This window comes from Egretta garzetta, unplaced genomic scaffold (assembly GCF_000687185.1).
Source record: "Egretta garzetta isolate BGI_Z169 unplaced genomic scaffold, ASM68718v1 scaffold228, whole genome shotgun sequence".
In the NCBI taxonomy this organism is placed as follows: Eukaryota; Metazoa; Chordata; class Aves; order Pelecaniformes; family Ardeidae; genus Egretta; species Egretta garzetta.
Genome location: NW_009260758.1, coordinates 3,374,600 through 3,389,953, shown reverse-complemented (window position 1 = coordinate 3,389,953; position 15,354 = coordinate 3,374,600). Strand labels below are relative to the sequence as shown.

The window sequence follows — 15,354 nt, the reverse complement described above, 5'->3', positions numbered from 1 at the left end:
ATTTTTTCCTTTGCAGAACTACGTCAAACTGAGCAAGTCAGGCAAGCTGTGTCGGTGTCTGTGTGTGTGTGTGTGTCTGTGTAAGAGTTGAAACTTCGCAAACGTAACACTGTGCTTTACTTACCTGCTTTCTGTGCCACTGAACACCACGAATCTGGTCCTTCCCCTACACTAGTGTTTTCGTTGGTTTGGTTCTTAAAACACGCTCCCCACCAACAGCGGGATAACCCACGGACACAGCACAGAGGGAATCCCACCCGTGGAGGCGTGCCGTGGGGATGCTAACTGCAGAAATTAAGTGTCAAAGCAAACGCTATCCTTCAAATCCACAACGCAACAGCTACAGGCGAGGCCGGGGAGGTTCAATGCTTAGCTAGCAATTTCTACTGAATGCAGAATTACAGGTCACTTGTTCCAAAGAAATTCTCCCACTTATTTATAGCGAGCTACTTTATCGAGGAGGCACGCCCAAAGAGACCGATGTTACCGACTTTTACCAGTAGCCATGAGTAGCTGGTTACGGCGTTAAAGCTTTTTCAACTGATCTACAGGTCCATTTTCACTTGAAAAAGAAGCAATTTTCTGGTACACACAATGCTTTTTATGCTTTTTTTTTTTTTTTGCACAAATTCCCAGATTCAACGAAGAAGGCGAGCGTGCGGTTTGACTTGAAGCACCAGAATCAGCCCCGCTGAAGCCAGAGGGACTCGCCACTCGCTCACGCTCTTCGCTGGATCGCGGCCGAGATGCACGCAAGCCTAATTGATAATGGATCATTTATAAAGCAGTGCAAAATATACAAGTTCAGGGGCATCTTCAAAAAATCTCTCTTAAAAAATTATTCCAATACATTTCAGTAAAATAAATAAATATGGCTGACCAGTTTACCCTCCCTGAGACCCTTAAAGGAATAGTAAAAACTGGAAAAGGAATGTCTTTGCAATATCCCACTAATGTTAAAATGTGGATTGAGAAATTCATAGTATTTAAAACTATGTATAATAAATTGTCTTGATGCTCGTAGGAAGCATCTGGTTTCCTTTGGTTCTTTAATAAATACTTTAAAAATGCTTAAAAAGGTAAAGACAGCCTATACTGTGAATATACGCAGAATTAAGTCGGGGTGCCCATGTTAACATATTCAGAATAAAACCACCGCTGCAAAGGCACTGCCCACTGCACGAACCTTCGAGCAGGGGCTGTAACGGATCCCTTGCACATCTCTGTCGCCAGCGTGAAAGGAACCTACGTCTGCTACTCAAAAGCACACAGATTCTAAAAGAAATCTTAAATCAGTTGCCTCCACAAAGAGAAATTACTCTTGCTAAGCAAGCGATTCACAATATAACAAGCTGGCACAAAGTTGTCAAAATGTGGCCCTCTTTCATCATGCCCAGAAGTTACGCATTGGATGTCAAATGAAGCTACAGCCTCTGCACCTGAAATTACTGCAAAGCACCCTGGGGCCACTAAATAAAGATGAAAAGCCAAAGAGGTTTGGGGTGGTTGTGGGTTTTTTGTTTTTTTTTTTTTTTTTAAAAAAAAAAAAAAAGTTTCACCTCTTCAGCCTAGTGTTTTAGCAGGATAATGCATGGAAGGTAAACTGTAAAGCAACACTAACAGGCCAGGAAAAGAAATTACAGTCCGAATAGCTTTAGAGCAAGAATGAAGGAGATGCTGGTCATGAGCACGAGCCACACGTGTCGCTCACTTGCCAGCATGAAAGCTTTTCCCTACTTCTGCTCCCGCAGCAGGAGACCCAGAAGCATCCAAACGCTGACGAGCCCAACGTCATCACTGGACAAGATGCTGTTCAGAAACCACTCTTGGAATACGGATGGACTTCAAGGAGAAGAGCCACCCCAACAGCACGGAGGGGACAGACGGAAGGGGGCTGACGATGACCAACCCACGCGGCGCCGGCTGGAACGAGCACCAGCTTGCTCCCTCAACCCACGATCGCTCCCAGCCCTACGTCTCCCCGCTGCCTTCCAACCCAAAGCAAACCACTCCAGTTCTAAAGTTACCTCGGTCACTGATGCAGGTGGATGAAATTCATTACATCTAAGAACACCAAATGTCTGTGGGATTGGCTATGCACGGCAGAGCGATGCTCACGGTACCAAAATGTGCGAATCTGTGGCACGCCGACACCAGTCTGGTTACGAACGCCTACGCTCCAGCCAGGCACGAACTTGCACATCGCCAATCTGAGTTACCCTAGTGGAAACACAAGCTACCTGGAGCAATCTTTTCTCTTTTCAGATCCCACGCTATAAAAATCAAAACCGTGTGTCCAGTACATTTTAGCCATTGTTTGGGAAGAAACGGGGAAGGAACAATAGAGAGAACGGGTCCCATCCAGGTTCAAACCTTCAGGAACACTTTTCACCTAAGACCAGTTCCATTTCAGTTTCAGTACTTTCACAGAAGGGGACTGTCCCAGATCTTGAACTGTTCAATTGTTTTGTTTTTTTTTTTTTTCACTTCACAGTGTTTCAAGCACCAGCGTTTCCATGTATTGGTTTCAAATAACCCTTTAAATATATTTATTTATATATATATTTATATATAATTTATATCAAAACTGATAGTACACAGTATAACTGGAAGAAGAACTGAACTTAAAAAGGATATGTTGAAAGAGGATGGAGTTTGTGAATGCAATAAATAAAGCCCCCTTCCCTCCCCACCCACTCCCTACCCCAAAACAAAAAGTTGTAATGTTCATGGAAAATTGTGCACAGCAGATATTATAAAAAAGTAGATTCAGGAGCACATCCAATTATAAATGATTGTTAGGAAAATCATATAAAACAATGGAATACATAAAAGTGTCAAGAGTAATCGTTAGGGTGAGAAATTCCTTGGTGGCCAGATGCCCACGGCAAGCAGAAATTATCCTGGTTGCATCAGTAAGAGGTCGATGTCCGAGAAAGTGTGTGTTCAAGCACTGAAGAGGCTCTCCAGGATTTGAACAGCATGGGCAGGTGGAATGTTTGAATTTCATACCCTGATTCATAGTTTCCACAACTCCATGTGCAATTTTCAGAAAGATTCGTCGTTGACTGCCGACATGTCCCCCTTTGGCGTGGAGGAACGGGACGAGCCCTTGTCTGTGCTCTCAGAGCCCGAGCTGCTCTGATTCTGTTGTTCTGATCCTGCACTGGAGGTCACTGTAGAAGACGACGTTGAAGAAGAGCGAGTCTTTTCTTTAAAGTCTGTGATAATTACTGTGACATTTCCCACTGTGACTGCCAGCTGCTGTGCGGTACTTCTGTCCACATTTTTCAGTCTGGGTCTAAAATAAATGAGAAAACATTTACAAAAGGGATAAAAATAAATGAGAAAGGAAAAGTTTATTAGAAAAAGCATTTGACAACAAACTTGGCGTGACTTGTCCTCCGCTCGCCTGCACAGATGGCAATAGCTGGGGGGAGAACCTCGGCAGCAGCAAGTGCTGCGCAGCGGAGGACAAGGTTTGACCTGCTCCCTGCAACAGCCCGGGCTGCAGCAGCACGCTCAGCCCCAGAGGAAAGACCTGTCTTGCAGAGCTCTGCAAAGGTGTCTGCTGGAGACTTATCCCTAATCCAACTCTGCCAGAAAGGAGGACGCTACAGCAGAGCCAAGCGGACAGGAGCCAGACGGACCGAAGGATCTCCTCCCCAAGGGGCAGATGAAAGAGTTCTCTTATCTAAATTCACCATCTCATCATGTCCCCTGATGTTATGAGACAAGGCTGTGACTCTGCAATACAAAACCACATGAAAGCATTTGACCACGGCTCTTTCATTCCCATATTGGAACACTGCAGCTGCAAACAACACAGGCACTGGGACAACTTGGCTTCTCTTTCAACTGCTTTGAGCTTATACAAATCAGATGCCCAATCAGCCTATGTATAACATCGCTCAAAATGTTCCCTCTGGAACCGAGGCTATTGTAAATAAAATCCAGAATGTACAATGGTATTTCTTGCAGCTAGCTCTTTTGGTTAGGGGAAGGGAAAAAAAAAACAGAAAAAAAGAAAAAAAATCAAAACCACCAGAAAAGAACACAGTGGTATTTATAGCTCAGGATTATCTCAGTAATTTGCATGCTGTGCTATCATTCAATTAGTAATGTAGCTAATAAGGGTCTAGGCTCTAGGAAGCTGACATTCATGCACATTTCAGGGGCTGGTCCAGAGCTCTGATACAACAAACCTCGGACACTCCTCCAGCTACCAGCAAATTCCAAGTCAGCTGCAGTGACGGCTGCAATTTACAGCTTTTGCTCCTAATTAAGGGTCAGGCTTAAGGAGCGGAATATTCCCAGTAGGGAAATAAAAAAGGAGAGTCTTTATACATGAGTGAAAAGTAGCTTGCTGAGAACTGCCTTATTCCAAGGGATGGAGGGAAGGTTTAGTTTACTTTGGGATCAAGCTGCAGCTTTTAAACCAATCTGCCTTTCCTCCTTGTCGTCTGCAGCACACTAGGCTACCGCAGCCAAAACAAAACAAGGGGAAAAAAAAAAAAAAAAAAAAAAAAAAAAAAAAGGAAATTAAGCTGACTTTGTATTTGCCATGCCTACTCAATGGCTTGCAGTGGTAAGTTAACAAGGGGGAAGTCCTTCAAAAGTAGTTATCCAAGTGGTATTCTAGGACTAGATAGAAGAGAATAAAGTATTAAGGATGGATGTACAGCTTCAAAAATAGAGCAATTGTATTTCTGCAAACTTCCTTACCAAAAATGAAGTTACTGCACCAAAAATAGTATTTTCATCTCTAATCTAGGAGGCTGTTTCCATTTTTAACAAGTTTGACAGGAAATGCATTTCTGATAGAAAATACAATTAAAATACTACCGTGCTGGGATAACCGTCAGTAAAACCTCTCCTCCTTGAAACAGCCCCGTCGCTTACTGACCGGCCTTTTCAAAGCCGTGGCCGTGCTTAGTGAATCCCCACGGCAGCGAGACACATGCCCACGCGTATGCGTTGTACATACGCACTTGCAGGAATCGGCAAATTCAACACGTAACCACAGGCTAGGTTAAATGATGTCGCTTCGTTTGCGGGTGACAAGAAAGGCCAGCTAGCTCAGCAAGTTTTGGGGTTTCCGTCGGCTTTCAGATAGCATCTCGGCAGATGAAGGCAGCCCCCAAAGCATGGGCAGCAAACACAGCAGCAAGCATTCCCGGAAGCGTAGTATGCGTACGTATTTTCCTCCCTAAGCCCCGAGTTCCTCTAGGAAACCCAGTTCTTCCTGTAATTTGCCTGGGTCATTTGTTTTCTGTTGTACCCAGAAATAGCCAAAAAAACCCGCTGGCCCAGATAGCAGAACAGACCTTACTGCCTCCACCTTTCTACAGGGTTGAACATGCGCTCCTGCTCTAGCTTTTCAAAAGCCAGCACTGATAGTCATATTTAGGAAAGAAAAAAAAAAACCAAAACCCACAGAAAAAAAAAGGAGTTCACATGGCCTAAGCTGCATTAAGTTTTGCCCAGAAAAGCTCCCGCTACCAGCAGCCTTTGAGATAAGCCATGCATCAAGCACCTGAAGGAAACTACCCATGCATCTTGAAACACCACAACAAAGTAACATGGAAGAACTGGGGAGAAGCAGGGCTGAGGTGCAGGATTTCTCAATAGTCCGGCTCACAAACATATTCTCAGTGTCAGTTTTAGAACTGAGCCTTCCAACCGTTTCTGTGGGATGTTTTCAGGGTCTCCCCTGATTAAGCACAGATGGAAACCTCCAGACAATCTCTTCAGCGCATGCATACAATTTTTGCTTCCTATAGAAGGCAAAGGGGTTGGCCCATTCACGTTATTTTGCAAAATTAAACACCCTGATGCTTCATGTTTATAGCTAAAGAGGTTTACGTCCAAACAAGAAACGCGGTTGAAAACAATCATTCCGAAAGCGCCCAGGAAGGCATGGAATAAACCCAAGATATTTTGTCAGAAACAGGCACAGTATCCAAGAAGTTCAAATGGGATTTCTTCAAAATCCAGAGATCCTCAAAAGACAATTTACAAAAAACCAGTTAGGAAATCTGGGCATGAAAAAAACCTGAATGGATAACTTGTGACTCTCTAAAAATCAGATCCTTTAAAGAAGACTCGACAGCACTCCTAAGGGCAGTGAATTGCAAGAAAAGTTCCACTAAGCTAAACACTTAAAAAGATAGTTTAAGAACTGGAGGAGATTACGTATCCCTTAAAAATATCCAGCTAGACCTGATACTATTAAGGATTAATTAGGAATGACAAAAGCTTGCCGCAAAACATGGACTAAAAGACTCTGCAGTAGACAGAGTGGCTCCTTTAAGGAGTAAAAACAATTATTTGATGTAATCTATCAATTTAATATTACGTCATTAGTCAAGTGCATCAAGTCTTCTGCATCCCAAGTCTCAAAATAAGTACCATTTCAGAAAGAACAGGACAGGAAAAAAAATCATTGCTATAAAGCTGTTTTTCTCTAATCAAATCGGGAATGAACACTTCTATCTTTGGGGGCTAAGGAGTTAACAGCAGCCCCCGCAAACAGCTCAGTCTTCTGGCACAGCAAATCTTACGCTGCCCTCACTCTAGCTAACTAATGTTGCTTCAGCTCATGCGGCTTCACTACAAAATACTTATCAGAGCACATTTTAATATGAGATGCAACTCCTGTATAGCCCACGTAGGCAAAGCACCCAGCTGAATTCTGCCTTTTGTAGCTCTGTAAGTTCAATAATATAAAAACTGTACTTTGATGCCAAATTTTTGATTTAAGAAATACAGCACAAGGTACCACTCAAAGAAAACAAGGATGGAGTATCAGTATAGGCAAGACTAGGAATAAACCTCTCTCCATAGACAGCTACTCATTTGAAACGTAGACAAATTTGAAACCGACCATTCATGCTTTTTGTTGATTGCAAGATGCTAGCAAATCTGTTTATGCAGTCTTTTAATTCCCGTGTACTTGGAAAATTACCTGGACAATTACAGTGACTGAATTACAGATAAGGAAGTAAAAAAGTAACCTTTGTTACTGCTACCGAGTGATGATAAGAATTTGGTAAAGACCATTACGATTGCTGGTTAATTCCCCCCCCCCCGGTGTTTTACAGCCAAAAGCATTATTGCCCAATTGCCAATACGATTATTTTAGCAAAGAAACAAAAACTCAGTGGACAAGAGCACAAATATTTCCAATGTCTGTATCTGTTCTCACCAGCAGAGTGTTTGAGTGATGGTCTTGCCGTACTAACATGGACAGACCCTGTCTCTGTCAGTCCATCAGAACCAGCGTCTGCTATTTAACACAGTTTTCAGGTACAGAGAGCTTAACTTTATACTAAAGTTACCTTGAAGTGTGATTTGAGTCGCTGGTCTTTGTTGTAGTATTCCCAGACTGTATACTGTTCGCTTCACTAGGAGGATCTTTCACAATATCTGACTTTGGTCTGTAAGAATTGGAGGGAAGAGGGAAAGCACGATGTTAGATTAACCGCATAATTAATCAACGCACAGTGCTACTGAAATCACTCTGTATTTAACAGTGCAGCCTTCAAACTTACTTAGTCTTCTTGTTAGTGTTCTTCTTTGTAACACTTGGACTAATTTCCTTCTCTTTGTCAGGTTTTTCTTTGTCTTGTTTTTCCACTTTCTCCTTCTTCTCCTTCTTAGGCGGTGGTGGGGTTGCATATTGCTGGGCAACTTGTTGTGCCACCAACTGAGAGTTTATTCTAGGTTTTCTATAATGACAATAAAAAGAGAGATCTATAGTCAATTTTACACAGTAAAAACGACTTCACCACAAGCAATATGAAGATTTATTTCAGCAGCCATGGAAGAATACTCCAGTTATAAAGAACCAAATGGATGTCTTTATTTAATGTGAAGTACTACTGCTGCTACCAAACAAGATAGAAATTTTAAAATTAAGAAGTATGCCAAACTGCTGTTTCATCACTTTTTAGCCTCACCTAACATTCTTAATCGTAATGCTCCCTTTCCTCCATCCATGTCATGGAATCACAGCCAATTTGGGGGGGATAATAGTGAAAAAGCAGCTTTCAAGAAGTTGCCAGCCATGCACTGTGGCTACACTTTAAGAGAAGGAACAGAGTGAGTGCTAAACATAAGTTTCCTGGTAAACGCTGTCTCCTTCATATCTTTCAATTTAATTTTTCAGATAAGCTTCTGGTTCCCTGAAGCAGCAAACCTCACACAAATAACAAAGAAGGTAACTGAGATGACTTTGTCCCGAGGCCCGGGACCAAAGCTCGCTGGCAGGAGCACAGAAGACAAGCGGGCATTCACGCTTCCACGGGGGAACGGCCGTGCCAGCCTCCGACACACCATCTTCTCACAATTGTCTGCAGTCCCCAATGGTGCTCGGACAAAATACACAAGTAAACTGTCTTTCAAAGCCACTTCCATTTCAAATTTATAAAAAAAAAAAAAAACCCACAAACCTAGCTTCGTATGTCAGCCATACGTTGGTTACTGATCCTCAGTCTCGTGGAAATTTGTAGCCTCCTCTCTTCTGCATTCCTCATCCAAACTCTTATCTCTGCTCAGCTTAACAACTCGAAACCTCTCCCTCCTGGCCTAGCATATCACAAAGCAGTTTATACTCCAAATACTCTGACTATTCATGATCGATTCAGCCCCTTCAACATGCCAAGAAGATAGATGTTCCCCATGTCCACACAGCTCGGGGAGGGAAGAAAACCAGGTTACCAACTCCATTAGTCTTCCATTATGAGCTGAATACTAATTGCAACAGTTGCTCATGCCTGTCCATAGCCATTATATTGGTCATAAATACGATTCGAATTTTCTGCATAGATTAGGCTACAACAGATTGTCAATGAAAGCAGCACGCAAGTATCATCATTAAGTCTACAACTGGAAGATGGGAACCCAAGGGTTTCTGCTGCAGCGCTCCGCACCCACACCCAGCTTTCACTACAAACATCTAGAGAGACTTTCTTAAGAAGCAACTTAGTGGTTTCACGTGTTTTTAAAAAAATAAAGCTACAAAACACTAATCGCTCACATGTAACATCTGCATTTAGAGATGATACATACAGATAACAGAACACCCAGAAAGTTCTACTCCCTGTCACAGGAAAATCCAAGTATCTAATAAGCCTCTCCTGGCACTGGGTTTGCGTATAATGGTGCCGAGATGTTCTTACTGAAGCCAGATATACCCAAATATTTCATTTCACTACCACAGCTTATTATAAATTCCATGCAACAGGTTGCAATCAGGCCCCTGACCTGCCTCTACACCACCAGCATTTGGATTTTTCACCCAACACAGAAACTATAACTCATTTTATGCTACAGTCTGCCTACGCTTCTGAGTGAACAAAGATGATCTAGTCTTCAGCCTTAAATAACTATACTGCTGAACTGTTTTGCAGATCAGATCAAGCAGTTACCTGTTCCACAGAACAGCAAAGATATTTAGCATCATCCTCACATTTAAAATCCCATATACAGTAATTTCTGTCTGTGTGGCTGAGAATAAACACATAAGAAAAAGTATTTTGGTTACATGGAAAAGATTTTTCAGATTGATGCAACCACACTAAAAGCTGACAACATTAGTTTGTGTCAAGCAACCTGCTAACCGCCTACTCAAAAAAAAAAAAAAAAAAAAGATAAAGTGTCAAGAAATCTTCAAAGAGAGGGCAGATACCATCTCCCTACATGATTATACGTGATTAACCTCGCTGCTTGAAGCTGCCGCTTCTCCCCAGACTCACAGTTATTTGGTGTTTACACAACCAGCTAAGTCAGAAACCCGAGCCATTCATGGAAAATCCCAATTCAAGAATTTGAGAGCACCTTCAAAGTTTTTCTGCTTTGCATGACTCTGTGGATATGCCTGCTTGCCGTGTTATTGCCAAGCCTTATGTCCAACCTCAGCACCTCCTGAGCTGCCGCTCCTGTTGCAGGAGTGCTGCACTGCTTGAATGAAGATACAAATTTTAAAATGGAAACTGCAAATAAACTAAAATAAATTTAAAAACCCATAAATAAGTCAACTGCATGTCCCTGGAGAAGGCTGGAATCCAAAAAAAGACCAGCCTTAAAGTGCTCCTGCAGAGACACCTCCCCCCGTGTTCGCCCGCTCCTTATCTGTGCCTGTGACGGCACGCTGCATTTATTAAGTTTTATCATTTTCTGGCCAGCCACTGACATAACTAGCACAACTTCTCCAAAAACCCATACTTGCATATTCCTTCTTACAGGCCACAACGGCTCGCTGGTGAGGGCAAAGCCAAAACTGAAGGGGAAGAGAGCAGCAGGGTGTGCAGCAGGGGAGCTGCGGGGGGGGGGCCAGCCCGGCTGTCGGGGTGTCTCCTGCTGCACAGAGGAAGGGAGCAGAAAGCTGCTGAGACTTCGGTCAACACCAAGCGTGTTTCAAGATCTGCTGTACTACTACAACAGATTTACTCTAATTTTTTTTTTTTCTTTAAATAACGCAAATAACCCAGTAGCTTTCCAATTCCTAATTTGGCCACACTAGCAGCAAGCTTTGGAAGGTTTTAAAAAGCAGGTAAGTTCAGCAACTGGCATCCTAATACTACTAATAATAAGAGTAATAAAATCCTTCAAATAAGGCCCACACTGCCACTGCAGCCAGGATACACTGGTTACAAGCCCTTTACAAAAAAGCCAAGCAAAGCAAGTAGAGCAGCACATTTTCAACCACAGCAAACTATAGCCATAGTAACCACAACCGAGTCAAGTAGCTGCAGTATCCAAAACTTGCTCCAAGTTTCCCTGCCTACCAAAAACACAGTTGGAGGGCTAACGCTGATGATCTAATCTAGCACCCCTAGCACAGCCCGTCCCTCCAGACACTGCTCTGGCCCCTACAGCCATCTGTGCCCTATCCTAGTCAGGCCATCTGTCAGAGCAAACACCCTCCGTGTTGGTGTTGGGAATTCCTCCCCAGCTGGGGCAGCAGGTAAACTCGCATCGCCTTCTGGAAATAAGGAAAAGCATAAAAGCAGTAGTGCTTTGCAGTGGATGCTAGTTGTCGTCCCTTTCAGAATTTGAACAAAGAAGGGAAAAAAATATCAGTGGAGAGAAACAAGCCCCACTCCCACTTGGGCTACAACTATTTAGCGTGCTCCAGCTTCTACCGCAGAATTGGTATGCGTAAGAACCGAAGGATGCCTTTCTTCTTTTTCTGTTTTTGAACACTATGGTGTGTCCGAGCCTCCCTGCCCCTAGTTTTGTTCCAGCTGGCCTTTTTTATTTTGGCAATCTCCAAAGAGAATGTTTCAACTCAAATACACACTTACTTTTTTAATACATCATTTGAGCAGAATATCCTGAACAGAAACTTGTAGCCCCTTCCAAATAGTTTTGTAGGGATAAACAGCCCCAGAAACAAGTACTAACCATTTTTAGCCCCACAATCTGCTCATCAGCTTTCTGTAACATTAAACAATTCATATAAACAAAGAATACATCGAAGTGACAAAATCAAACCTCAACTCTGCCTCTTCCAAGCTTTCTAACCAGCACTCACGCTTAAGGGTCAGCTATCTTGTCATTTAGTAGAAAGTTTAAACTAACAACATTACACACAAAACACACCTACCAAGCGTCAACTTCCAAAAAAAAAAAAAAAAAAAAAAACAACCACTATTTGAAGAGATGCAATACTTTAATATTACACTTGGTTTTTGAATCTCCTAAGGAGACATCAACCACTGAGCCATGATGCTCTGCTTCTTGCAGGCCACCAGGTCTACCCGACAAGAGGAAGATGATGCATTTTCCATATCTATTCCCCAGTCTGTGCTGTGTCCCCTCTGACACCAACGGGGCCGGTGGCACCGCAGGTACTCACCCAATGTCTGCTACAAGAAACTCCACTTGATATCCCCCCTACCTGTGTCCCTACAAATAGGAATGTGCTATCACACCATCACTTACTCTGCACCCGGTATCAGGTGAGCGCTTCCAAAACCAGAGAAGCCAGTATTGCACAGTTACACCTGCCAGCAGATAACACCAACAGATGAACATTGCAAGAACAAATTTTCAGTGCAAGTATCTGAAATAGGTACATTTCTCCTACCTGAACATTAAAGTAAAGTTATGCTTCGCTTGGACAATTTTCCCCTAATTCAAGCGACAAACTGGATAAAGACTCAACCAACACTACCCAACCATGATGTGACAAATAAATGAATGTTATCCTCTTTCTTTTATCAATATAAAGAGGATTATCTTCTCCCGCTCTAAAACTAAGAGCAATTAAACTAAATTAAACTGTGCTTTCAAAGTTATGTTCAGCCAAATAAATTGTTTCCCATTAGTTAAACTGTAGTTTACATCACAGGATCGGATATTTGTGCAACGATTAATGATCTTTGCAGCAAGGACATACTGATGCATACAAAAAGCTGCAATGTATTTGTCTATTCTGAGCGTGGGTTTAGCACCTAGGTCTTTATCAACTCTGGTAAATGATGCACACAAATACTCTTCACCACCTTTTAATAACAGACCTGCACAGAAACATTACACCTGCAAGATTGTAATACTAAGCGATGCTGGAATGTTTGGGAAGTAGAATAAAAGCAAGACCCCTCATAAGGGACTCACTGCCTACGTTACTGTGCTCTTGAAACCAGAAAATACATGCCCTTTTAAGGTTCCCACAAGTATCTAGCAGTGCTTCACTACCTGCATCTCAAAGCTTCCCTTTAAAGGCTGTCTCAGGACCAAATCCAGAGCACCGATGCCCAGGAATTCTGCTGCTCCACTGCAGCCCGGGTTTAGGAGTAGAGCAGCACAAATCACACTGCACATCCAACACATGGTAAGTTACTCAGACCCGGATTTCAAGAGGGATATAGGAGGAGAAGTTGCACCGTATTTTTCACATGACCCTAATCTCTGTATCCATTTGGGATTTCTTTGGTGCCGCTGCCTTGAGAAAAGGCCAGTCACCTGCTTCCTGCATATGCTCCAGAGCAGAGGCAGCGGCGTGCTTTATAGCCACAGCAACACACGGAGACCTTGAGGGACTCCAGCAATCCCCAGAAATGTGGATCTAATTACAATTGCTCTTACTTTCCTACAACTATGTTATCAGAAGAATGAAAGTGGTATCAAGTGGGATTTCAGAGTCAAAAGCCTCATGTAACGTGAAGTACCGAGGATTTGGATAATTTCATGCTGTTCTGGCTTTGATGCAAGCGGCGATACCGGCAGACCTCCGCGTGGCTCGCCGTTTCTTTGAGAAAATGTTCCATACGCTGTGCAGTGTGAAGTACACGCTTATTTTAATAATCCTAGTCACACATGAATTTATCTTTGCTCAAAGAAAAACAAGAAAACAAGACTAAAAGTATTTTTACATGAGTCTTTATGAAACAATTGGTGCCAGAACAATAATACAGTAAGCACACTTCCGAGCAATGCTATAAAGCAAGGTTAGAAACTAACCCATGAACACATAGGGGAAAACTTTAACATCTCCTTAAGAGAATTTTACATCCAGAATAAAACAAAGTTTTGGAGAAATTAAGCCATAAACATAATGGGATGAGCGCTCGTTCTTGCATGCATATTTTCCAGCTCATTTGTGATGACTGCATGGTCCTTTTTAGCAACAAGAATCATAGAATCATAGAATGTTTTGGGTTGGAAGGGACCCCTAGAGGTCATCTAGTCCAACCCCCCTGCAGGAGCAGGGACACCACTAACCAGATCAGGTTGCTCACAGCCCCGTCCAACCTGGCCTGGAATGCTTCCAGGGACGGGGCCCCCACCACCTCTCTGGGCAACCTGTTCCAGTGTTTCACCACCCTCATTGTAAAGAATTTCTTCCTTATATCTAGTCTAAACCTACCCTGGTTTAGTTTAAAACCATTACCCCTTGTCCTGTCACAGCTGGCCCTACTAAAAAGATTGTCCCCATCTTTCCTATAGGCCTCCTTTAGGTATTGAATGGCCGCAATCAGGTCTCCCCGCAGCCTTCTCTTCTCCAGGCTGAACACCCCCAACTCCCTCAGCCTGTCCTCATAGGAGAGGTGCTCCAGCCCTCGGATCATTTTTGTGGCCCTCCTCTGGACCCGCTCCAACACTTCCATGTCCTTGTGCTGAGGGCTCCAGAGCTGGACGCAGTACTCTAGGTGCGGCCTCACCAGAGTAGAGGGGCAGAATCACCTTCCTCGACCTGCTGGCCACGCTTCTCCCAATGCAGCCCAGAGTGCAGTTGGCCTTCTGGGCTGCCAGCGCCCATGGCCGGCTCATGTCCCGCTTTTCATCCCCCAGCGCCCCCAAGTCCCTCTCGGCAGGGCTGCTCTCGATCCTTTCTTCCCCCAGCCTGTACTGATACTGGGGGTTACCCCAACCCAGGTGCAGGACCTTGCACTTGGCCTTGTTGAACCTCATGAGGTTCACACAGGCCCACCTCTCCAGCCTGCCCAGGTCTCTCTGGATGACATCCTGTCCTTCTGGTGTGAAAAAGGATGAACGGACAAATTGTCCTCAGTGTACAACTACAAAGCAGTATGGAAGCTGTATACGTTTATCCAGTAAGCTCTCCATGTAATACAAGACCACAAGGCAATGATAAAAACAGTGTAAGATAACTAGAAGGACAAACAGCAAGAAATACGTGATCGAGGAGAATTTAGTTGAAAGAACAGTATTTTCCTTTAAAACTGATGTGCTAATGCTGTGCTTTTATTTAGGAGACAGATGCCTAAAGAAGTTAATCTAAGGAACATCCACTTCTGGGCTGCAGGTGTTGGTTTTTCACGGCATCACCAGCAGGACAGGGCTATTTTTCATCTGGAGAATGGCAGTTGCTACTAACCTTATACAGAAGAGCACAGCAACGTGTTTGAAAGACTCTGAGTGTTAAGGCTGAACATTTGGGAAAAAAAGCTGAAGAAAACGACAGCTTCTCACAAACAAAACAATTGTTTGCCACAAAGGAAATTAAGTACATTTAAAAATATATAGCCACCTCCAGAATGCCTCCAACAAACCGTTCAATGTCCTCCTTGACCATCCAGCCTGCTGCCTCCCATCTCCTTGGAAGAGCCAAGAAGAGGCAACGCAGAGATAAAGGAGCCTCAGCCTTGCGATAACCATGCCCGGCCACGGCAACAAACCTTGAGCTGTTCAGATTGCAGAAGAAGAGCATTTTAAACTTTACGTTTATCCACCAGGAGTTTTTAGACTTCAGGTCATTTCTCACAGTTTGAATACCTCCCACAGTACTTGTTTTTAAACTTCAAAAAGTTCAAAATTTTTAGCAGTACTTAATACTTAGTTGTCTCTCAAAGCTGCCAACTCTCCTGCCTTTTAGGGTGAAAA

General features: G+C 43.3%; 2 protein-coding genes across 2 annotated transcripts in view; both read right to left on the bottom strand.

Annotated features, from left to right (window-relative positions):
* Positions 1–2,203, bottom strand: part of PROK2 (prokineticin 2) — a 154,760-nt gene extending 152,557 nt beyond the window's left edge. Inside the window, exon 1 of the mRNA XM_009646001.2 lies at positions 2,124–2,203. Coding sequence (XP_009644296.2) covers positions 2,124–2,203 — 80 coding nt within the window. The remainder of the gene's footprint in view (positions 1–2,123) is intronic.
* Positions 2,204–2,710: 507 nt separating this feature from the next.
* Positions 2,711–15,354, bottom strand: part of LOC104132676 (RING1 and YY1 binding protein) — a 61,572-nt gene continuing 48,928 nt past the window's right edge. The window contains exons 4-6 of the mRNA XM_009646000.2: positions 7,554–7,730; positions 7,341–7,439; positions 2,711–3,301 (exon numbers count right to left, since the gene is read on the bottom strand). Of these exons, the coding sequence (XP_009644295.1) occupies positions 3,049–3,301; positions 7,341–7,439; positions 7,554–7,730 (529 nt within the window). The 3' untranslated portion in view covers positions 2,711–3,048. The remainder of the gene's footprint in view (positions 3,302–7,340; positions 7,440–7,553; positions 7,731–15,354) is intronic.